This window comes from Pongo abelii, chromosome 7 (genome assembly GCF_028885655.2).
Source record: "Pongo abelii isolate AG06213 chromosome 7, NHGRI_mPonAbe1-v2.0_pri, whole genome shotgun sequence".
In the NCBI taxonomy this organism is placed as follows: Eukaryota; Metazoa; Chordata; class Mammalia; order Primates; family Hominidae; genus Pongo; species Pongo abelii.
The window spans coordinates 160,032,405-160,055,963 of NC_071992.2; the positions used below are offsets into that span (position 1 = coordinate 160,032,405).

Consider the following 23,559-nt stretch of genomic DNA (forward strand, 5'->3'; position numbering starts at 1 on the left):
CACGCTTTCCCAATCCTTAAGTCTTCCCTTTGTGAGAGTAAAAGCAAAAAGGATTTTTAATTTTTAAAGTTTTTTTTGTTTGGTTGGTTTTGGCTTTTTATTTGAGATGTGGTTTTTCTCTGTTGCCCAGGCTAGAGTGCAGTGGCCCAATCACGGCTCACTGCAGCCGGGACCTCCTGGGCACAAGCAAATCTTCCACCTCTGAGTAGCTGGGACTACAGGCGCAAGCCACCACGCCCATCTCACTTTTTAAAATTTTTCTGTAGAGACGGGGTCTGGTCATGTTGCCCAGGATGGTCTCAAACTCCCAGGCTCAAGCCATCCTCCCGCCATGGCCTCCCAAAGTGCTGGGATTACAGCTGTGGGCCACTGCGTCCAAACATGGATTTTTTTTTTTTAAGTTTAGAAAGGCCAATTTGGGTTTTTTAATGTTTAAGTGTGGAAGCTGAAGCCTGTTGAGTATGCGCCTGGAATGGCAAGGGGAGTGTGATTGTTCGGAGAAAAGGGGCATCAAAACCGCACATCGAGGCTGGGAGCGATGGCTCACGCCTGTAATCTCAGCACTTTGGGAGGCCGAGGCGGGTGGATCACCTGAGGTCGGGAGTTAAAGACCATCCTGGCCAACACGGTGAAACCCCGTCTCTACTCAAAATACAAAAATTAGCCAGGCGTTCTGGCGCCTACCTGTAATCCCACCTACTCCGGAGGCTGAGGCAGGAGAATCGCTCGAACCCAGGATGAGGAGGTTGCAGTGAGCCGAGATCGCGTCACCGCACCCCAGCCTGGGTGACAGAGCAAGACTCTGTCTCAAAAAAACCGGGCGTCAAGGAAGGAACCCGCGTGCGCCCGCAGCCTGCTCTGCCGAAATGAGCCATGAACCAGTCCCAGCCCCGCAGTGGGGCGCGGGGAGCGAGGGTGGGCGCCAGGGGACGCGACAGCCCGTGGTGGTGGGGAGGGCCGCCGCCTCCTGCGGGTTACTAAGCGACGGCCGTGCCTCCGCCCTCTGCAGCCCCAGTAGGGCCGGCACCACTCCCTCGACAAAGCTGGAGCCGGGGACTGACCCGGGCCCTGAGCCGGCCCACAAGTCCTGGCGGACCCTACCGTCCCCCACCCCAGCCGCCACCCAGAACACGCGAGCGGTGAGCGACCCCTTCGACGAGGGGGCCGGAGACCCGCCGCGAGGTGAGGGGGAAAAAAGAGACTCGCGTCCCAGCCCCGGCCGGACCTACCCTGCAGTAGGCGGATCTGCCGCCGTAGTATCTCCTTTTCCTCCATCTCCCGAGTCCGCGAAGCCCGGCCAAGCCCCCGCGACGTCATCGCTACGCGACCTTTTTCCCGCGGGCGGGGCGGAGCGGGCCGGGGCGGAGCCGCTGGGAGCAGGCCCGGATGTCTGCCGGCCGCCGAGGACCTGCCGTCGCCCTGGCAACGGCAGCGGGGAGGCGGAGCCACGCACGCGCAGAGCGAGGCGGGGACGTCACTAGTGAGCGCCGGGAAGTGGCCTGGTAGCGGCTGGGAAGGGGCTGCTCGGGCTCTGGGAGGCCGCGCGGACCCAGCTTGTGCAGTCCGGGATCGCGTCCCCTTGGGAAACTTGGCGAGGGGCGAGACCTGGGGCCTACCCAGCCCATACCGCAGTTCCTTCCCACAGTCCCTGCGTTTCATTTCGCCCGGTTGAGTGTTGGGGGGTCTACGGGGGGCCCATGGGAGAAGGGCCAGTTAACAGTTACTCTTGACCCAGGAGGGTCTGTGAAACCTCTTACTGTGGCCAGAGGAGAAGACATCGGAGAGCAAGGTTCCCTGGATAGACATGTTGAACCTCTAAAAACATGAAAGTTTTTCGTTCGTCAGTGGAAACATGTACAAGTGTAAACCTCTGTGCGCTGTTGGTGGGAATGTAAATGGCGCAGCACCGCAGAAAACTATGGAGATTCCACAAAAGGTTAAAAGTAGAACTACCGGATATGAGGGCGATCTGGCTGCGACACCTGTCATCCCATTGATCGCCAGGGTTGATTCGGCTGATCTGGCTGGCTAGGCGGGTGTCCCCTTCCTTCCTCACTGCTTCATGTGCGTCCCTCCAGAAGCTGCAGCTCAGTCGAAGAGGACGACCATACCAAATAGAGGAGCTGGGCTCCCCTGGTAGAACCTCCAAACAAGCTCTCAAGGTCCATTTGTAGGAGAACGTAGGGTAGTCAAGCTTCCAAGATTCCAGACACATCCAAATGAGGCGCTGCATGTGGCAATCTGCCTTTCTAGGAGAAAACAAAAATGGAACTACGGTATGATCCAGCAACCCTACTTCTGGCTATATTCCCAAAAGAATGGAAATCAGATACTCAAACATATTTGTGCCCCCGTGTTCACTGCAGCATTTTTCTCAATAGCCAAAAGACAGAAGCAACCCAAGTGTCCACGGGTAGATGGAAGGATAAACAAAATGTGGTCCATACAAACAATGAAATATTTTTCAGCATTAAAATGGAAGGAAATTCGGCCGGGGGCGGTGGCTCATGCCTGTAATCCTAGCACTTTGGGAGGCTGAGGCGGGCGGATCACGAGGTCAGGAGTTTGAGACAAGCGTGGTCAACACGGTGAAAACCCGTCTCTGCTAAAAATACAAAAAATTAGCCAGGCGTGGTGGCGCGCACCTGTAGTCCCAGCTACTCAGGAGGCTGAGGCAGAAGAATCGCTTGAACCCGGCAGGCGGAGGTTGCAGTGAGCCAAGATCAAGCCACTGCACTCCAGCCTGGGCGACAGAGCTAGGCTTTGTCTCAAAAAAAGATAAAAGAAAAAAAAAGAAGGAAATTCTAACACAGGATACACCATGGATAAACCTTGAAAACATTGTGCTTTGTAAAATAAGCCAGTCACTAAAAGACCAATCTTGTGTGATTCCACTTCCGTGAAGTATCTAGAATACAGATTCCTAGAGACAGAAGGTAGATTAGAGGTTCAGTGGCTGGGATAAGGAGGAATGGAGAAATGTTGCTTAATGGGTTGTAGGGTTTCTGTTTGGAGTAATGAAAAAGTTTTGGAAGTAGTGGTGATGGTTACACAAAATTATGACGGTAATAATGCCACTGAATTGTACACATTAAGATGGCTAGGCTGGGCGCAGTGGCTTATGCCTGTAATCCCAGCACTTCGGGAGGACGAGTTGGGCAGATCACAAGGTCAGGAGATGGAGACCATCCTGGCTAACACGGTGAAACCCCGCCGCTACTAAAAATACAAAAATTAGCTGGGCGCTGTGGTGGGCGCCTGTAGTCCCAGTTACTCGGGAGGCTGAGACAGGAGACTGGTGGAGGGAGACCCTTTTTTTTTTTTTTTTTTTTTGAGACTGCAAAGCCCTTCTTAAGGTTCTGTACCAGAGCTTTGGGAGGCCGAGGTGGGTGGATCACCTGAGGTCAGGAGTTAGAGACCAGCCTGACCAACATGGTGAAACTCTGTCTCTATTAAAAATACAAAAATTAGCTGGATGTGGTGGGGGAGCGCCTGTAATCCCAACTACTCAGGAGGCTGAGGCAGGAGAATCACTTGAACCCGGGAAGCCGAGGTTGCACTGAGCCAAGATCTCACCATTGCACTCCAGCCTGGGCGACGAGTGAAACTCTATCTCAAAAAAATAAAAGAAATTTCTTCAGGCTGAAGAGGATACAATATGGAGACTCAGATCTACAAGAAGAAAGAGTATAGGAAATGAGAAGTGTGTTAGGAAATGAAAATGTTTTCTCTCTTCTCTAAAACAAGTAGCTGCAGCAAAAATAAGATACCAAGGTTTCTAACATATGTAGACATGAGACACATGGCAACAGTGATGCAGAGGACTCCTGTGCATGGTGCCTCTGAGGAGACACCTGTGCACGCAGGTAAGGACGCAGTCCACGGCCTCCACCCAGCCTGCCTCTGTCCTGCTCCCAAGGCCAGCACTAGCAAGGCTGGTGCCACTCCACCTCACATACAGTGATGGGCACTGTGAGGGCTTCTCTAGCGGCAGCCGCAAAGGCAGCTTGCTGGCTAGAAAGGGCTGGCTCCCCGAGCAGAAGGGTGAACGAATGGAGGCTGGGAAGTCCAGGCAGTAGAACAGGCCGGCTCAGGCCATGGGAGCCCCAGCCAGGAGTCCCACCTAGCCCAGATGGATCTAGGAAAGGCGGAATCCATGTGAAACCATCTTTGCTTCCTACTGCCTTGCAGACCCCATCCGAGCGCCACCCAGTCCTGTCTATCCTCCTCCTCATCCTCCTCCTCTCCCATTGCAACTCTCCCAGCTGAACACTTGGCTAGAGATTCTGCCTCTCTCCCTCCAGGCAGCCTGCGAGTGGCCTGGAGACAAGCCAGTGGGTGACTCTGGAGTGACCTATGTGCCAGGACATGGGTGACCATGAGAGGACTCTGAGAATGAATGGGATGAAATTTCCCACCGGGGGCTTGATGAACACTTGTGCAGTGGACTAGCCCTGTCTCATTTCCCTTGAGACTCTTGTGACCGCTACCTTGTGACAGCCGCGCCTGGCCTGTCGGACCATGACCAGCACATGCAGAGCACTGAGAACGGAATGTTTGTGCCCCCACATGCTAAATTCATCTGTTGAAATCCAAACCGTCAATGTGATAGAATCAGGAAGTGGGGCCTCTGGAAGGTGGTTAGGTCATGAGAGTGGAGCCCTCGTGAATGGGACTAGTGCCCTATGAGAAGCAGACAGGATGGGCGCGATGGCTCACACCTGAATACCAACACTTTGGGAGGCCGAAGTGGGCGGATCATGAGGTCAGGAGTTCGAGACCAGCCTGACCAACATGGTGAAACCTCATCTCTACTAAAAATACAAAAATATTAGCCGGGTGTGGTGGCACACACCTATAATCCCAGCTACTCAGGAGGCTGAGGCAGGAGAATTGCTTGAACCCGGGAGGCAGAGGTTGCAGTGAGCCGAGACCATTGCACTCCAGCAATGGGCAACAGGAGCAAAACTCCACCTCAAAAAAAAAAAAAGCAAACAGAGGCCGGGTGCAGTGACTCACACCTGTAATCCCAGCACTTTGGGGGGCCAAGGTGGGCGGATCACGAGGTCAGGAGTTCGAAACTAGCCTGGCCAACATAGTGAAACACTATCTCTACTAAAAATACAAAAATTAGCCAGATATGGTGGCACCCTTAGTCCCAGCTACTCAAGAGGCTGAGGCAGGAGAATCGCTTGAACCCAGGAGGCGGAGGTTGCAGTGAGCTGAGATGGTACCACTGCACTCCAGCCTGGGTGACAGAGCAAGACACTGTCTCAAAAAATAAATAAATAAATAAAAGCAGACATTGAGATATTGTGGCCGGGCGCAGTGGCTCACACCTGTATGTAATCCCAGCACTTTGGGAGGCCCAAGGCAGGTGGATCACCTGAGGTCAGGAGTTCAAGACCAGCCTGGCCAACATGGTGAAACCCCGTCTCTACTCAAAATACAAAAATTAGCCAGGCATGTTGGCACATGCCTGTAGTCCCAGCTATTTGGGAGACTGAGGCAGGAGAACCACTTGAACCCGGGAAGTGGAGCTTGCAGTGAGCCGAAGTCACGCCATTGCACTCCAGCCTGGGCGACAGAGCAAGACTCTGTCTCAAAAAAAAAAAAAAAATTGCCAGGCATGGTGGTGGGTGCCTGTAATCCCAGCTACTCGTGAGGCTGTGGCAGGAGAATCGCTTGAACGAAGGAGGCAGAGGTTGTAGTGAGCTGAGATCATGCCACTGCACTTCAGCCTGGGTGACAGAGCGGATTTCTATCTCAAAAAAAAAAAAAAGCAGCAGCAGCAGCCAGAGACTACCTCTTTTTCTCCACTGTTAGACGTGAGTTCTAAATTTCTTTTCAAAGAATCAATATGTCAATATGTTCAATTCGTTGCCTCCTACTTTTAAACTTAACTTCCTCATAAAGCAACCTTTTTCGATTACCTGCTCTGCCCTGACTCATTCCAATTACCTGCTCCACCCTGACTCATTCCAGTTACCTGTTCTGTCATAACCATTTTTCCCGCCAAACCACTCACCCCGTCACTCTCTTTAAACCAGCCAATTGGAATTATTTAGCCTGTGTGGTCTAACCCTAGCTAATAGGGGAACAACACAGCAGCAGGGGCCACGTGCATCAGGGATAAGAACCCCTTCCCCTCCCTTGTCCAGGTGTGTGCTCACCATTGCTCCATCTGTAAGGGCGCACCCTTCTATAGAAGTATCTTGCCTTGCTGAGAATTAAAAAGAAAATTTTATATTCGAGTGCTATTTCTTTTGCGGCACCAAAACTTTATATATAACATCCACCATGTGATAACACAGCAAGATAACAGCTGGGCCAGGAACGGTGGCTCATGCCTGGAATCCCAGCACTTTGGGAGATCCAGACAGGCAGATCACTTGAGCCCAGGAGTTCAAGACCAGCCTGGGTAACCTAGTGAAACCCCGTCTCTACAAAAAAATACCAAAAATCAGCTGGGCATGGTGGTGCATGCCTGTAGGCCCAGCTACTAGTAAGGCAGAGATGGGAGGATTGGTTGAGCTCAGGTGGTTGAGGCTGCAGCAAGCTACAATCACACCACTGCACTCCAGCCTGGGCAACTGAGCAAGATCCTGTCTCAAAAAAAGAAAGCGAGAGAGAAAGAGAAAGAAAGGAAGACAGCTGACTGTGTGTCTGTGTGTCACAGGGCAAATCCCCAAATTGAGGCTCAGCCCGGGAGGCCACATGGGTTCTTGGCTTCACACAGGAAATAATTTTTTTTTTTTTTGAAACAGAATGTTGCCCTGGTTGCCCAGGCTGGAGTGCAGTGGCGCAATCTCGGCTTACTGCAACCTCTGCCTCCTGAGTTCAAGTGATTCTCCTGCCTCAGCCTCCAGAGTAGATGGGACTACAGGCGCACGCTACCACACCCAGCTAGTTTGTGTGTTTTCAGTAGAGACAGGGTTTCACCATATTGGCCAAGATGTTCTTGATCTTCTGACCTTATGATCCGCCTGCCTTGGCCTCCCAAAGTGCTGGGACTGCAGGCGTGAGCCACCGCACCCAGCCACAGGAAAGAACTTAAGAGCAAGCCGGTAGAGGAAGTTTATTAAGAAAGTAAAGGAAGGCCAGGCGCAGTGGTTCACACCTGTAATCCCAGCACTTTGGGAGGCCAAGGTGGGCGGATCACGAGGTCAGGAGATCGAGACCAGCCTGGCCAATATGGTGAAACCCCATCTCTACTAAGAATACAAAAATTAGCCGGGCGTGGTGGCAGGCACCTGTAGTCCCAGCTACTCGGGAGGCTGAGGCAGGAGAATCACTTGAACCCAGGAGGCGGAGGTTGCAGTGAGCCAAGATTGGTGTCACTGAACTCCAGCCTGGGCAACAGAGCGAGCTTCCATCTCAAAAAAAAAAAATAATAAATAAATAAAAACAGGAAAGGAATAAATGGGTGGCTATCGATAGCGGAGTGGCAGTGTGGGCTGCTTGACTGGCTCTTGTTATGATCATTTCTTGATTATGTGCTAAACCAGCAGTAGATTACTCATGAGTTTTCCAGGAAAGGGATGGGGAGTTCCTGGAACGGATTGTCCTCCCCCTTTCAGACCATATAGAGTAACTTGCGGAAGATACTGGCGTTTGTAAACCGTCATGGTGCCGGCGGGAATTTCCTGTAGTATGCTAATGTGTTGCAATGAGGGCACAGTGAAACAGGATGAATAGAGGTCGCTTTCATCACCATCTTGGTGTTGGAATGAGACCACCACTTCTCCTGTTGTCCCTCCCAGCTTCTCCCCCACCTCCCCTTTTCCCTAGTTTATAAGACAGGAGAAAAGGGAGAAAGCAAAAAGTTGGAAAGAAACAGAAGTAAGATAAATAGCTAGACGACCTTGGCGCCACCACCTGGCCCTGGTGGTTAGGATAATAACAATAATATTAGGCCAGGCATGGTGGCTCACGCCTGTAATCCCAGCACTTTGGGAGGCCGAGGCGGGCGGATCACGGGGTCAGGAGATCGAGACCATCCTGGCTGACACGGTGAAACCCCATCTCTACTAAAAACACAAAAAATTAGCCGGGCATGGTGGCGGGCACCTGTAGTCCCAGCTACTCCGGAGGCTGAGGCAGGAGAATGGTGTGAACCCAGGAGGCGGAGCTTGCAGTGAGCCAAGATCGCGCCACTGCACTCCAGCCTGGGTGACAGAGCGAGACTCTGTCTCAAAAAATAATAATAATATTAATATTAACCCCCGACCAAAACTACTGGTGTTACCTGTAAATTCCAGACATTGTATGAGAAAGCACTGTAAAACTTTTTGTTCTGTTAGCTGATGTATGTAGCACCCAGTCACGTTCCTCACGCTTACTTGATCTGTCGTGACCCTTTCACGTGGACCCCTTAGAGTTGTAAGCCCTTAAAAGGGCTAGGAATTTCTTTTTCGGGGAGCTCGGCTCTTAAGACATGAGTCTGCCCACACTCCCAGCCGAATAAAAACCTCTTCCTTCTTTAATCCGGTGTCTGGGTTGTTTTGACTGCAGCTCGTCTTGCTGCAGTGTTGGTGGGTTTTGGCTGGCTTCTTTACCGCAGCCTGCTTTATCAGTGGGCTCTTTGTGACCTGTATCTTGTGAAACAAGCCGTGCTGAATTCCCATCTCATCGAAACCAGGAAGTGGACCCTCACCAACAACCCAGCCAAGCTGGCCCTTTGCTCTCAGACTTCCAGCCTTCAGAATTATGAGAAATTTCACTATCTAAGCCACTGATTCTTTTTTTTTGAGATGTTTTGCTCTCATCACCCAGACTGGAGCGCAATGGCGTGATCTCAGCTCACTCAACCTCTGCCTCCGGGTTCAAGCGATTCTTGTACCTCAGCCTCTTGAGTAGCTGGGACTACAGGCACCTGCCACCACGCCTGGCTAATTTTTTTTTTTTTTTTGAGACGGAGTCTCGCTCTGTCGCCCAGGTTGGAGTGCAGTGACGCGATCTCAGCTCACTGCAAGCTCCGCCTCCTGGGTTCAAGCCATTCTCCTGCCTCAGCCTCCCGAGTAGCTGGGACTATAGGCGCCCGCCACCACACCCGGCTAATTTTTGTATTTTTAGTAGAGACGGGGTTTCACCGTGTCAGCCAGGATGGTCTCGATCCCCTGACCTCGTGATCTGCCCACCTCAGCCTCCCAAAGTGCTGGGATTACAAGCATGAGCCACTGCACCCGGCCCAACGCCTGGCTAATTTTTGTAGTTTTAGTAGAGATGGTTTCACCATGTTGGCCAGGCTGGTGTCGAACTCCTGACCTCAGGTGATTCACCTGCCTCAACCTCCCAAAGTGCTGGTAGTACAGGCATGAGCCACCGTGCCCAGCCATAAGCCGATTCTGTGGTGATTTTCATAGCAGCTTGAGCTGAGTGAGACTCCAGTTTCCTACCACTGACCCTCCTGCCAACAGTTATCTGCCCAACATGTTGGCCGACTGTCTCTTGCCCGCCAGTGAACCCAGATGGCACCACAGGGACCAGAGTTGAGCGATCTTAGCCGAACACAGCCTAAATTACCAACTCCCATAACTATCAGCAAATCAGTGGATGTGCTCTTAAGCCACCGCATTTTAGGGTGATTTGTGACACAGCAAAAACTGATGTATTCTTGGGTACTAGGGTGGTGGGAGAGGCCCGGCCACTTGCTGAGACAGGGCAAGGTGTGTGGGTTTGTTTTCTGGGGTTGTGAAACTGTAAATGGGATGTGAGCACTGTCAGAGTCAACTTGCTAAAACTGGTCCCTGAAGTTACACTGAAAGCTCTGGCACGTGTGAAACCGGCAAACGTGAAAACAACCCACCTTGGCGGGAAGCAGAGTCACCTAAACCACCTGCTGCGCACACCGGTGTTCTGAAGGGCAGCGCACTGCACATCCTGGCCCGGCTGCTTCGTGGCCGTCTCTCCCACCGGGGTCTGCAGGCGCTGGCCGCCCACTCTCCCTCGGCGTCTCCTTCCTTTGCGTGGAGCCCCTTCCCATAGCGCTGCCCAGTGTGGGTCTGAGTGGAGTGGGATTCCCATCAGACTTCAGTAAACAGATGAACCCGGAGAGTAAGCCATCACTGTTGTCTGTTGCGGTGGACTTCTCCCTCTCCTTCCCCACGGGAGATTTTTCTCTGTCCCCATCCCACCTCCCTCTGCTCTCCTCCCCTCCTCAACACCCAGCTTCCAGCTCTTTTCTTATGCAGGGGCTTTCTCTGCACCAGAGCCTAAGCAGCCTTCTTCCCTCTGGGTCCACAAGCTGCCCTGCGCCTGCCCAACACCCCCCCAGGGGTGCCCTGGGCCTCAAAGCACCCCACTTCTCTCCAGCCCAACCTCAGAAGGCTGCCCCGAGCACTAGCCTCTGTTGGGGAAGGGAGGACTAATGAGACACAGTGTAGCCATGCTGAACCCACTTTTATCAGGGGACAGGCGCAGAATGTCAGGCCTTTTGTGGGCTTGTTATGCACCCCACGCCCCCCAACACCACTCCCCGGACGCCACCACCCCTCCGCCCCACCCCAACCCCATCTCACTGCCCTGCAAAAGTCCCTGCCTCTCCCCTCCAGTGACCCAGCCACACCCACCTCGGGGGTGTGGCCCTGGAGCCCTGACCCCTCCAGCCACCTTCCTTGCCAGGTGGGGGTTCTGCATACAGCCAGGCCCCAGGCCCTCGTGGTAGTGGCAGGAGACAGACAAATGCCTATGCAGATAGGAGTGGGTCCCTGGTGGAGCCCCACCTCCAAGCCAAAGACAGCCTGAAAGCCAAGCTACAAGTTAAATCCTCAGACCGGATTGAGAACCTGTCTTTCGGTCTGGCATGCTTTCCTCTAATTCGTCCCCACCCTTCACGTATTTTACATATACCTACCCTACCTAATCGGCTTTCCACGTCGTCGCGCCCACCTTTCAGTGGTGCCTTTGCTTTAGCTTCTCTTCGAATGCCCACAAACCAATCAGCACGCCCTCCCCTGTTCTGAGCCCATAAAAGCCCAGGACTCCGCCACATTGGGAGAGAAACTGCCCCAGCATCATCCCCTCCACTGACAGCTATTCCATTGCTCAATAAAATTATTCTCCACCCTCCTCACTCTTTATTGGGGTGTTTTGGGGTTGTTTGGAGACAGAGTCTCACTCTGTCACCCAGGCTGGAGTGCAGTGGCGCAATTTTGGCTCACTGTAACCACCTCCTGGGTTCAACCAATTCACCTGCCTCAGCCTCCCGAGTAGCTGAGACTACAGGTGCCTGCCACCACACCTGGCTAATTTTTGTATTTTTATTTTATTTTTTGAGACAGAGTCTCACTGTCACCCAGGCTGGAGTGCAGTGGCGTGATCTCAGCTCACTGCAACCTCCATGTCCCAGGTTCAAGTGATTCTCTTGCCTCAGCCTCCTGAGTAGCTGGAATTACAGGTGCCCACCACACCTGGCTTTTTTTTTTTTTTTTTTTTAGTAGAGGCAGGGTTTCACCATGTTGGCCAGGCTGGTCTCAGACTCTTGACCTCAAGTGATCCTCCCACCTCAGCCTCCCAGGCCTGAGCCACTGTGCCCAGCCCCTCCTCACTATCTGATTGTCAACATATCCTCATTCTTCTTGGATGCAGTACAAGAGCATGGGACCCACCGAACGTGGTACAGAGAAGGCTGTAACACTGTGGCCCTCTGCTCTCCGTAACAGAAATGGCGGTGGGCCTGAGCCAGCCCTGAAGTTGAGGGCCGAGGCAGGGCAAGGGCTGGCTGGGTGTCTCCAGCTGGCAAAAGTGATTGAGGAAAGTCCTGCATCACTCAGGTGGGAACAGGTGTCTGGCCAGCCACAGCCAGTGCCCCATGATGCCCCTTGTGCCCTCTATTATGGAGAGAGAAAGTGACGGTGGGAGAAAACTGTCCTAGAGGTCTGGTGGGTCCCCCTCATCCCACTCTCCCCACTGTCACGGATGCGCGTGACACCTACCTCCCACTGCAAGGCCCTCACACCCTCTGGGCTGAGGCCCTTGGGAGAAAGTGTATTTTTTTTAATTCTTATTTTGAGATGGATTCTTGCTCTGTCACCCAGGCTGGAGTGCAGTGTTGTGATCTCGGCTCACTGCAACCTCTGCTTCCCAGGTTCAAGCGATTCTCCTGCCTCAGCCTCCTGAGTAGCTGGGATTACAGGCGCACACCACCATGTCCGGCTAATTTTTCTATTTTTAGTAGAGATGGGGTTTCACCACGTTGCTCAGGCTGGTCTCCAACTCCTGACCTCATGTGATCCGCCCACCTTAGACTCCCAAAGTGCTGGAATTACAGGTGTGAGCCACAGCACCAAGCCAAGAAAGTGTATTTTGGTGGTCTCCTGTTCCCGAGGTCAGGCATTGCCATCAGGCTTTCCGTGACCATGGGGGTGGAGGGTGTGAATCTCCCTGTGCCAGGCTTCCACGGGCATTAAACACTGGCCAAAGCGCAGGGGTTCCCCGCCTGCATGGAAAACATTCCCCACCCCCAAAGTAACGCCTGGATCCCGGCAGTCATGGCTTCTTCTAGCAAAGCGAAGAGATGCGGAGGCCCAGAAGGCCAGAAGCCAGGTGGGGCACGCTTCTGTGTCACCCTCCCTCAAGCCCACCCCAAACCTGCCCAGGGAGCGACACTCCTTCCAGAGCTGGGGAGGAAAGGACAGGCCTCAGGGCAGGGACCCCAAAAGGAGACAGGATGGGGGGTGCGTGCCAGGGAAGAGCGCTGGGAAGCAAGGCCTGGGTTCCCTGCAGGCAGTGGCTGGCCCCTAACCCCATCGCCCTTTGCCCCAGGAGAGGGTGTAAGCCGTGAGGTGCCCAGGAGCTGCTGGGGGAGTTTCCCTGAGGCCCCCTGGCCTTAGCAGGGCTCTTCTGCCAGCTGCCTCTCCTCACTCTGGGGGCGCCTCTGAACCCGACACCCCCTCCCACCGGGCCCCCATCACCACAATCCGCCCCACGTGGGCTCAGATGCCCAAAGCCTGGAGGTGGGAGTGGGCGGATAGGGAGGTGGGGTGTGGAGTGGGTTGTGTGTAGAGCAGGGGGCAGGAGGACCAGCAAAGGTGAAGCCGTGAAGAGGCAGGGTGAGGCAGACTGGCAAAGGCGGGGAGGGGTGGGGGGCAGGGGTAGCGGAGTGGGGGTAGGGGAGGGGAAGGTGGGGGTGGGGGGAGGGGAGGGTGGGGGGAGGGGAGGGTGGGGGGAGGGGCGGGGCAAGGCAGAGAAGCCAGCGAGGGGTGAGGCTGCCAGGACATGGTGGGGACTTCCCCGGCACCCCAGACCCCCTCAGGAGCTGCTGCCAGGCCGGGACAGGGTCTGGCAGGCACCCGAAGTCCCGCCCTGCGCGGGGCTGGTTCCCGAGGCCGGGTTGTCCAGGTCGCGGTCAGGCGTGGGGTCCTCGTGCCCTTCCGGGCTCCGGGATCACCTCTCTCGCTGGTCCTCTCCTCCGCGCTCTGCGTGCCTCCACCCTAGCGCTTGTCTTGGCTCCTAGGACCAGGGGCCTGGACGCTGCTCAGGGCAGAGGCGCCCCCTCTGAGGGGCCGACCCCTCAGCCGCACTCCGAGACAGCCGCCCCCGGGACCGCCCTTCCTTGGAGCCCCGCCGCCCGCCGCTCACTCTGCACACGCAGCAGAAGGGACGTGGTGTTCCCCAGGCTCTGGCTCCCCAGGACCTGCGCGCACCTGGCCCAGGGCGCCTCTCCGACTTCCGTAAACTGGGCGGAGGGATGAACCCCGACACAGGCGACGGAGGCGCTCGCCCTCTCCCTGCGGAGTTCCTGCCCTCGACACTTCTGGCCCCGCCTGTGAATGGGGGCTGGGAGCGCTGGGGCGGGGCCGGCCTCCCCCCTCCTCCCAGGCTGACCTCTGCCCTCCTTCGAGCGCTTCCCGTTGGGGTTATTTTTAAAGAACTGAGTGTGGACAGAAGCACCTGTCCTCGCCAGCGCCCAGCTGGAAGCTGAGGTAACTTCGTCACTGCCCGTTGACCTGCGGGCACAGTGGGCCACACCCTCCTCAGCCGTCCCGGCCCTCACCTGTCCCTCCTGCCCACAGACGGCGCCTGCTTGGCCTCAGATCAAGTCCCACAGGGGCTGCCGTGCCTGCCTTCTCCACCTCATTCCCCCACAGGGCAGCGAGGCCTTCTGGGAAGATAAGCCTGGACTCTTCACACCCCTGCTGGAGGCAAGGCTCGCCCTGCACTCTGGAGGCCGCCACCTCCTGCCAGTGTCTGGGAGGGGCCTGACGCACCACAGACGTAGAGGCGGCAAGGCTGTGCAGGGCTTTCCAGGAATTTTGCTGCAAAGGAAAAGAGAAAAGCGGGAGGAGGGGAGGAGGGAGGAGGCCCAGATGGGCTCACCTTCCTGCAGCGGACAGCCACGGGCGTGGCACCGGCTGCGCACCCTGACCTGCAGGTGAACACACACAGCAACATGTGCACACACAGGAACACGAAGGCCCACTTACATGCTAATAAATGCAGATGCGTGCCTGCATCAACGAGCTGGAGCACATGAGCAAATGCACGTGTACATGCACTACGTGAACACAAACCCGTGGACACAACACGCACGTGCATGCACCCGCGCACAGACACGCGCACAACACGCACGTGCATACACACGCGCATAAACGCGTTAGTCTCTACTCAGGCTCCTGGAGCCGCCTGCTACCGTAAGCAAGGATTCTGGGCCCACACCCAGCTAATGGGCTCCAGCTGGACCAGAGCTAGAAGCCTGCCAGGCCGAGTTGGGTACCCCCTGCCCTAGGTGCCCATCACCAGCCAAAGCTCTCAGGCCTGCCTGTGTGCAGCCTGGGGTACACAGCAATTCTGGGTTTCTGATTACACAAGATAATGTTTCCTTCTGTTGGCATCTGAATTTCCAGTTATTTGTGGCTGCAGCATTCCAACGCACACACCACCAGAAATCCCCTTCGGCGTACTGGCCTCAGACCTACCAGGGCAGAGACGTTGTCTTGTTTGCTGTTAGAACCCAGGATCGCTGGAAGATCACCTAGCAGCAGGTGCTAATACACATTTGTTGGATGAATGAGTGTGACAGAGCCTTCAGGGTGAGGCTCAGGCCGGGCCAGCCAGGCAGGGTGGGGGGCTGGTGTGGCCCCAGAGGTCTCGGAGGTAAAGGCCAAGAGGCAGAATGTGGTGGTGAAGGGTGGAGGGTGCAGAGCCCCAGGCTGCCACAACACCCCTGCCCTGGACACCTCCAGCTGGGCTCAGGGTTGGGCTGCAGGATCTGGGTGAGCAAATGAGCCTGCATCCTCCTTGCCCAGCCCTGCCCCAGCCAGGACCTTGACCCCTCAGGAGTGGCTGCTAGGACAGGGCAGGGAGCAGCACCTGTGGCCCAACACCTGTGGCCTTGCAGGAATGCTGTGTGCCCGGCTCCTTCCATCTTCACCATGGAGACTGCAGCACAACAGCTCACCACGTGCTGGCCCTGTTACCCAGCAGGGACGGGCTGCCACACCCCAGGGCGCTGGCTTCCAGGGGCAGCAGTGTGTGGGCTCCTTGCCTGCTGGGGTCACGGAGGAAGGCCAGCTCTGCCCAGCAGTGTGTCCTGAGATGAAACCTTAGACCCACCTGGTCTGCAAAACAGTACCCAAGCCCGGTGTGGTGGCTCAGCCCTGGAATCCCAGCACTTTGGGAGGCTGAGGCGGGTGGATCACTTGAGCTCAGAAGTTCAAGACCAGCCTGGGCAACATAGTGAGACCTTTCTACTAAAAATTAAATAATTTTAAAAACTTACAGCTGGGTGCGGTGACTCACGCCTGTAATCCCAGCACTTTGGAAGGCCAAGGCGGGTGGATAGCAAGGTCAAGAGATCGAGACCAGCCTGGCCAACATGGTGAAACACTGTCTCTACTAAAAATACAAAATTAGCCGGGTGTGGTGGCGGGCACCTGTAATCCAAGATACTCGGGAGGGTGAGACAAGAGAATTGCTTGCACCCGGGAGGCAGAGATTGCAGTGAGCTGAGATCATGCCATTGCACTCCAGTCTGGGCAAAAAAGAGCAAAACTCCATCTCTCACACACACACACAAAATTAGCCGGGCGTGGTGGCGCACGCCTGTAGTCCCAGCTACTCAGGAGGCTGAGGCAGGAGAATCGCTTGAACCTGGGAGGCAGAGGTTGCAGTGAGCTGAGATCACGCCACTGCACTCCAGCCTGGTGACAGAGCAAGACTCAGTCTCAAAACAAAAACAAAAACAAAAAGCCAGGTATGGTGCTGAGCACCTGTAGTCCCAGCTACCCAGGAGACTGACAGGAGAGGATCACTTGAGCCCAGGAGGTCGAGGCTGCAATGAGTGGTGATTGTGCCACTGCACTCCAGCCTGGGCGACAGAGATCTTGCCTCACACAAAACAAAACAACAAAAAATACACAAAAGAGCCAGGAGACAGCACCAGAAGGGACCCACAGGGCACCACCTCATCCCCACTGTGGTCAGGCCTGGGAGTGGGGCCCAAGCCCAAGTGGCCCCATCCACAACCCCAGAGCAGCTGGGAGGGCCGGGTGTGAGGACTACCGTGTGCAGGGGCAGGCTCAAGGCCCCAGGGCCCACCATGAGTTAGGTCAGTAGGGCACTGAGGGAGCCTGTGCCGAGACTAGGTGTTGCTACTGGGCACTAGATTTTTAAAATAACCGCTTTAATGAAACATAATTATATAATTCCCATACCATACAATTCATCCATTTAAAGTGTGCAATTCTGTGGGTTTTAGTATATTCAGAGGTATGCAAACATCACCAACGGCCAATATCAAAACACTTCCTCACCCCAGAAAGAAACCCCAAACCAGCAACCGTCACTCCCACCCCCTGCCCCGGACACCGACAGCGCCATCTCCCTTCTGCCCTCTGGACGTGCCCATTCAGGACACATCATGTGAGCAGGATCACGCCATCTGCACCGTGTGGCTGGCTTTTCACTTAGCATGATGTCTCCGAGGTCCGTCTGTGTCGCCTGGTGCATCAGGGTCTCATTCCTTTTGACCGTGGGCGCCGTTCCACGGCCTGGATTCCAGTGCCTGGACTGGCCATGTTTAGTCTATGCGCGCCTCAGTGGATGGACAGGGTTTCCACCTTGCTGCTGTGGCAAAAGATGCTGCTGCTATGACGAAGGATGCTGCTGCTATGATGACGGACGTTGCCGCTATGGCAAAGGATGCTGCCGCTATGGCGAAGGATGCTGCCACTATGCCAAAGGATGCTGCCGCTATGGCGAAGGATGCTGCCACTATGGCGAAGGATGATGCTGCTATGACGAAGGATGCTGCCGCTATGGCGAAGGATGCTGCCACTATGCCAAAGGATGCTGCCGCTATGCCAAAGGATGCTGCCGCTATGGCAAAGGATGCTGCCACTATGGCGAAGGATGATGCTGCTATGATGACGGACGATGATGCTGCTATGATGACGGACGATGATGCTGCTATGATGACGGACGCTGCCACTATGGCGAAGGATGCTGCCGCTATGCCGAAGGATGCTGCCGCTATGGCAAAGGATGCTGCCGCTATGGCGAAGGATGCTGCCACAAACTTTGGTGCACAGGCATCTGTTTGCGTCTTTGCTTTCAATTCCTGTGGGTGGAGCTAGGAGTGGAATTGCTGGGTCACACAGTGACTCTTGGAGGAGCTGCCAGGCTTATTCCAGAGGGCCGCATGGGTTGACATTCCCACCAGCATTGCACAAACGTTCCAGTGACTCCACGTCCCCCCCCCCGCACTGGTTATTCACCTTTAGTAATATGACCATCTTTGTCAGTGTGCAGTATCTCTCTGTGGATTCCATTTGCATTTCCTTGATGACTGAGGATGTTGAGCATCTTTGCATTTGCTTGAGGGCAATTTCTACATTTTGTACATCTTTGGAAGATCTGCCCAGACCGGCACAGGCCCAAAGTTGTTCGTTTGTTTGCTTGTTTGTTTTTGAGACGGAGTCTCACTCTGTCGCCCAGGCTGGAGTACAATGGCATGATCTCGGCTCACTGCAACCTCCACCTCCCAGGTTCAAGGGATTCTCTTGCCTCAGCCTCCCAAGTAGCTGGGATCACAGGCATGCGCCACCACGCCCGGCTAATTTTGTATTTTTAGTAGAGACAGGGTTTCACCATGTTGGTCAGGCTGGTCTTGAACTCCCGACCTCAGGTGATCCGCCCGGGCACAGGGTCAGAGTTTTAAGAAAAAACCACAAACTGCTATGAAGTTTGAGGCTACCAGGGTGGGGCGCCAAGCCAAGGTTCCTCGGGACGCGCGAGGCTGGTGCTCCAGGCGGGCCCGCGGGAAGAGGGGGCAGGAAGGGGGCCGGGGCGGGCTCTCCGGGACGGTTCCGGGAGGGCGTCCTGGGCGGGCCCTGCGTCAGGTTGCAGTTTCACTTTTAGGTCTGGGCACCTCCAGCTCCTGCTCGCCGGACGGCTCCCAGGGAGAGCAGACGCGCCACCCTCGGGGCGCCGACGGTCACGGTGAGCTGCGCCCCGCTCCCTCCCCCGGCCTGGCTGGAGCTCCCGGGTGGGGCCGGCCGCTGGCTCCTGGGTGGGGGATGCTGGCCCTGCTGCCCCAGCGTTCGCCCAGAAGGCCCCGCGCCGCACACGGGGGCGGAAGCTCCAGGCTTCGGGAAAGGCTGCCCTTGGCCAGCCCAGGGACCCGGCCTTTGGACCTGGGCTTGGGCTTGACTCCCAGGTCCGCCATCCAGGTTCCGGGGCCGGTGCTGGTCCCGCCCCCAGCTGCCTTCTGGGCCCAGCCTCCACTTTCAGCAGACCCGGCACTCAGAGGCTTCCTGAGGCAGCTGCAGCCCCTCCACAGTGGCCCAGGTGACCCATATCCCAGCGGAGGCCCGCTATGGCCTCTGACCCCCAAAGCCTCAGCCTTGGAAAGGTGGCTCATGGAGCTCCAGGCACAGAGAAGGCCCTGGAGGACGCAGCTGGGGTGGGGCAACACTCTGGCTGGGTTTTGCAGTGGGTCCCTGGTGACACTCTGGCTGGGTTTTGCAGTGGGTCCCTGTGCCACGCTCAGGAGGTGACAGCTTGTTTCCTCCCAGCCAGAGGCAGCCATTCTAGTGGACAGAGCTCTCTGTGTTACAGCAGGTCTGGGCATCAGGCCCCACTGTCCCTGGCTGGAGGTGCTCATGGTCCCGTAGACAACAGGGAGAACACTATATTTCTGTGTTGGGGAGGGCCAGGGACAGAAGCTTTCTGCTAGTGGGAGCATCCCAGGATGAGCTGGGCAGGGCTGCTCTGGAGGGAAGGAGTCCCCCATCATGGGAGGCATCCAGGTACTGACCCTTCTCCCACTCCCTCCCGCCCTCCCCCCGAGGGCACAATGCCTGACCCATTTCCCCCCCTCAGGAGCATGGGGTCGGCCTTTGAGCGGGTAGTCCGGAGAGTGGTCCAGGAGCTGGACCATGGTGGGGAGCTCATCCCTGTGACCAGCCTGCAGAGCTCCACTGGATTCCAGCCCTACTGCCTGGTGGTCAGGAAGCCCTCAAGCTCATGGTTCTGGAAACCCCGTTATAAGTGTGTCAACCTGTCAATCAAGGACATCCTGGAGCCGGATGCCCCGGAACCAGGTGCCTGATGTGGTGCTGAGGCAGAGCCCCAGGGAGGCTGGATGGGAGAGAGGAGCGGGCTGGGTCCAGCCAGCCACCCACCGGGCTCTGCAGGCTCTAGCTCTGGGCCTCTCTTCCAGAGGCCAGCGCCTTTCCAAAGGTCCCTCTGCCGTGGGGCTGGGACAGGGCTGGTGGGGGCGGGGGAGAGGCGGGGCGGTGGGCACAGCCTCAGGTCTGGCCTTGCTTTAGATTTGCAGCGTGGCAGGAGCTTCCACTTCTACGATGCCATGGATGGGCAGCTACAGGGCAGCGTGGAGCTGGCAGCCCCAGGACAGGCAAAGATTGCAGGCGGGGCCGCGGTGTCTGACAGCTCCAGCACCTCAATGAATGTGTACTCGCTGAGTGTGGACCCTAACACCTGGCAGACTCTGCTCCATGACAGGTGGGCCCGAAGAGGGCAGGGCAGGGCCCCCACCCACCCCAAGCAACCCTGCTTTTATTTATTTATTTAAATTATTTTTTGAGGTGAGGTTTTGCTGTCTTGGCCAGGGTGGTCTTGAACTCCTGGCCTCAAGCAATCCTCCTGCCTCAGCTCCTAAAGTGCTGGGATTACAGGGGTGAGCCACTGTGCCCGGTCCCAGCCTTGCTCTTGGGAAGGTCACAACCTTGGGGCATCAGGAAAGTCCCAGAGGCAAAAGAGCGCTGTGGCCGGAACCGGGTTGCAGGAAGGAAGCTGCAAGGGTCATCTGGGGCCTCAGCTGCCAGGACTGGATCCTAAGGACCAGACTGAGCCCCAGGCTGCTGTGAGGACAAGTGGTGGTGTGAACATGGGGGCCCAGGTGAGGGGGCTGCTCCTCGAGTCTGGACTTGGAGTCCCCGAGTCCACCTTTCCTCATGGGATCCCATCCCCGTGGGGAGCGCATAGAGAGGCTGCCGGTGCCCAGGCACCCACAGACCTCTGGAGGGCCCCTCTGCACCACCTCCCCCAGTGGCATGGGGCTGTCAGGGGAGGGAAGACATCTTTGGGGACTGCGGCCCAGTGAGCTTGCTGCTCCTCGGACCACAGGCACCTGCGGCAGCCAGAGCACAAAATCCTGCAGCAGCTGCGGAGCCGTGGGGACAACGTGTATGTGGTGACCGAGGTGTTGCAGACACAGAAGGAGGTGGAAGTCACGCGGACCCACAAGCGAGAGGGCTCGGGCCAGTTTTCCCTGCTCGGAACCATGTGCTTGCAGGTGTGTAGCCAGCCTCGGGCCACGCCTGGCCCCACATGGGCACGCAGCGGTGGGTGGTGGAGGCAGCGGGGCTGGGCTCCACCAAGGCCCCTCAGAACAGCTCCAGCCCTGCGCTTGGCTACGGAGCCAAAGTCACCTGTCGGCGGGCCTGCCCCCAGCACCCAGCCCACACCCGCACCCAGCCCACACCCGCACCCAGCCCACATCCGCACCCAGCCCACACCTGCACCCCACAGTCCGGTGCCCAGGGCCCGGCCCTGAGCCCATCTCCATGCCTCAGGGTGAGGGCCAGGGCCACCTGAGCCAGAAGAAGACGGTCACCATCCCCTCGGGCAGCATCCTCGCATTCCGGGTGGCCCAGCTGGTTATTAACTCTGACTTGGGTGAGCTGGAGTTGGGGGTGTCTCGGGCCCAGGCCCTGGCAGAGAAGCAGGGAGGCCTGGGGAGAGCTACCCACCAGCTTGGGCTGCCGTGGGCCCCTGGCTGAACAACGTCCTGTGTCTGGCAGGTGGCTGAGGTCCTGTGCTCTGGTGTGTGGGTGATTGGGCAGGGCCTGAGCTGGATAGGGGAGCTCCTAGTAGGGGAGGGGATGCTGGGATCTAGGTGACATGCCTGTCCCTGTCTGCTCCCACCTGGCTGCCAGACGTCCTTCTCTTCCCGGATAAGAAGCAGAGGACCTTCCAGCCACCCCCGACTGGTGAGAGCCGAGAGCCCCCAGCGTGGGGTGTCCGGTGGGAAAAGCACACTCCCTGGGCAGTTGAGGCCTTCTCCTCGTGTTCTCAGGGCACAGGGAGGCTGGGCAGCCCCCTGAGGCAGTGGGCACCCCCCATACACACACAAGGGGTGACACAGGACAGCTGACCCTGGGCCTCCCTGGCCTCCCTCCCTGCCCTGGGCTACCAGTGTTGGCGGTGGTGACCGGGGCTGTGACGGCCCGGGGAAGGCCTCAGCCGTCTCTGGCTCAGACACCCGCCCCCTGCACTGACCAGCCCTGCCCTCCCATGCCCCTGCCCAGGCCACAAGCGTTCCACGAGCGAAGGCGCCTGGCCACAGCCGCCCTCTGGCATCTCCATGATGGGGTGCCTCCACAACTTCCTGACAGGTCAGTGCCCTCCTGACCGCCCCGGGGACCTTTGGTGGGCTCTCCTTCTGCCCCCTGGGGTCTGCCTGTCCTGACCAAGGCTTTCCAGAGCCCTGTAAGCACCCGGGCAGTGCCAGTCCCTCTGTCCCTACAGATGGGGTCCTTGTGGAGGGTGCGTTCACTGAAGACTTCCAGGGCCTGCGGGCAGAGGTGGAGACCATCTCCAAGGAACTGGAGCTCTTGGACAGAGAGCTGTGCCAGCTGCTGCTGAGGGGCCTGGAGGGGGTGCTGCGGGACCAGCTGGCCCTGCGAGCCTTGGAGGAGGCGGTGAGTGGGGGAGGGTGCCCGGGGCACACAAGGCCGGCCCAGCCAGCCAGGCTCATCTGCCCTTCCCGTGCCCACAGCTGGAGCAGGGCCAGAGCCTTGGGCCGGTGGAGCCCCTGGACGGTCCAGCAGGTGCTGTCCTGGAGTGCCTGGTGTTCCCCTCCAGAATGCTGGTGCCGGAACTCGCCATCCCTGTTGTCTACCTGCTGGGGGCACTGACCAGTGAGCGGCCCCTGGGGGCAGGTGGGGGGTGGGAGGGAGGGAGGCCCCTGGGGGCAGGTGGGGGGTGGGAGGGAGGGAGGCCCCTGGGGGCAGGTGGGGTTGTGGGAGGGAGGGAGGCCCCTGGGGGCAGGTGGGGGGGTGGGAGGGAGGTCCCCGGGGGCAGGTCGGGGGTGGGAGGGAGGGAGGTGGGCTTTCCCGGTGGGCCTTCAGGAACCCCCTCTTACCTGACTCTCTCCCAGTGCTGAGTGAAACGCAGCACAAGCTGCTGGCGGAGGCGCTGGAGTCGCGGTCCCTGTTGGGGCCGCTCGAGCTGGTGAGATGGTTCGGGCTGCAGGAGGATGGGCTGAGCCAGTGGAAGGGGCCCTGTGGCACCTGGGAAGGGGTGGTATGGGCAGGCACAAGGTGCCCAGGTTTCCCCATCTGACACACTCCTGCCCTGTCTTGGCAGGTGGGCAGCCTCTTGGAGCAGAGTGCCCCGTGGCAGGAGCACAGCACCATGTCCCTGCCCCCCGGGCTCCTGGGGAGCAGCTGGGGCGAAGGGGCACCGGCCTGGGTCTTGCTGGACGAGTGTGGCCTGGAGCTGGGGGAGGACACTCCCCACGTGTGCTGGGAGCCGCAGGCCCAGGGCCGCATGTGTGCACTCTACGCCTCCCTGGCACTGCTATCAGGACTGAGCCAGGAGCCCCACTAGCCTGTGCCCGGGCATGGCCTGGCAGCTCTCCAGCAGGGCAGAGTGTTTGCCCACCAGCTGCTAGCCCGAGGAAGGCCAGGAGCCCAGTAGCCATGTGGCCTGTCTACCATGGGGCCCAGGAGTTGGGGAAACACAATAAAGGTGGCATACGAAGGAAAGGCTGGTAGCAGAGTTTTTGAGGGGTCCTGGATCTGGGGTAGGGTGGGTAGAGGTGGGGGCAGTACCCATGCATGATCAGGAGGGACATCAGGGCCACGTGCAGGTGATGTCTGCATTGTCTGGCTTCTTTTGCACCCTGGAGCTAAGGGGAGCCCCATGCTGGGCTTGGCCACTCTCTAGAGTAATGGGCCCATGGCCCTGCCCACCCCTGCCTGTGTGTTTCTCTGCCTGTGTGTTTCTCTGCCTCTGTGTTTCTCTGCCTCTGTGTTTCTCTGCCTGTGTGTTTCTCTGCCTCTGTTTCTCTGCCTGTGTGTTTCTCTGCCT

At 57.3% G+C, this 23,559-nt stretch overlaps 3 protein-coding genes across 7 annotated transcripts in view; 1 reads left to right on the plus strand and 2 right to left on the minus strand.

Moving 5' to 3' along the window:
* ZC3H3 (zinc finger CCCH-type containing 3) overlaps nucleotides 1-1,416 on the minus strand; it is a 103,650-nt gene extending 102,234 nt beyond the window's left edge. The window contains exon 1 of the mRNA XM_024250868.3: nucleotides 1,230-1,416. Coding sequence (XP_024106636.3) covers nucleotides 1,230-1,317 — 88 coding nt within the window. The 5' untranslated portion in view covers nucleotides 1,318-1,416. The remainder of the gene's footprint in view (nucleotides 1-1,229) is intronic.
* Nucleotides 1,417-16,607: 15,191 nt separating this feature from the next.
* LOC134761976 (uncharacterized) lies at nucleotides 16,608-18,282 on the minus strand. Its single transcript, XM_063726903.1, has 2 exons — nucleotides 17,718-18,282; nucleotides 16,608-17,572 (listed from the first exon to the last, which is right to left on the minus strand). Exons 1-2 carry the CDS (start codon nucleotides 17,811-17,813, stop codon nucleotides 17,021-17,023), a joined length of 648 nt encoding a protein of 215 aa, XP_063582973.1. The 5' UTR covers nucleotides 17,814-18,282; the 3' UTR covers nucleotides 16,608-17,020.
* Nucleotides 16,926-23,234, plus strand: GSDMD (gasdermin D). 5 transcript variants are annotated; one of them, XM_063726900.1, is made up of 12 exons: nucleotides 16,926-18,441; nucleotides 18,672-18,789; nucleotides 19,324-19,544; nucleotides 19,773-19,965; nucleotides 20,590-20,758; nucleotides 21,039-21,141; nucleotides 21,402-21,455; nucleotides 21,774-21,860; nucleotides 21,994-22,166; nucleotides 22,244-22,385; nucleotides 22,625-22,698; nucleotides 22,834-23,234. In XM_063726900.1, exons 1-12 carry the CDS (start codon nucleotides 18,180-18,182, stop codon nucleotides 23,074-23,076), a joined length of 1,839 nt encoding a protein of 612 aa, XP_063582970.1. In that variant the 5' UTR covers nucleotides 16,926-18,179; the 3' UTR covers nucleotides 23,077-23,234. The 5 variants fall into 5 exon arrangements, with proteins under 5 accessions (XP_063582970.1, XP_063582971.1, XP_024106657.3 ...); XM_063726901.1 differs by lacking the exon at nucleotides 21,402-21,455; XM_024250889.3 differs by lacking the exon at nucleotides 18,672-18,789 and having other exon boundaries at nucleotides 18,232-18,441.
* The last annotated feature ends 325 nt before the right edge of the window (nucleotides 23,235-23,559 follow it).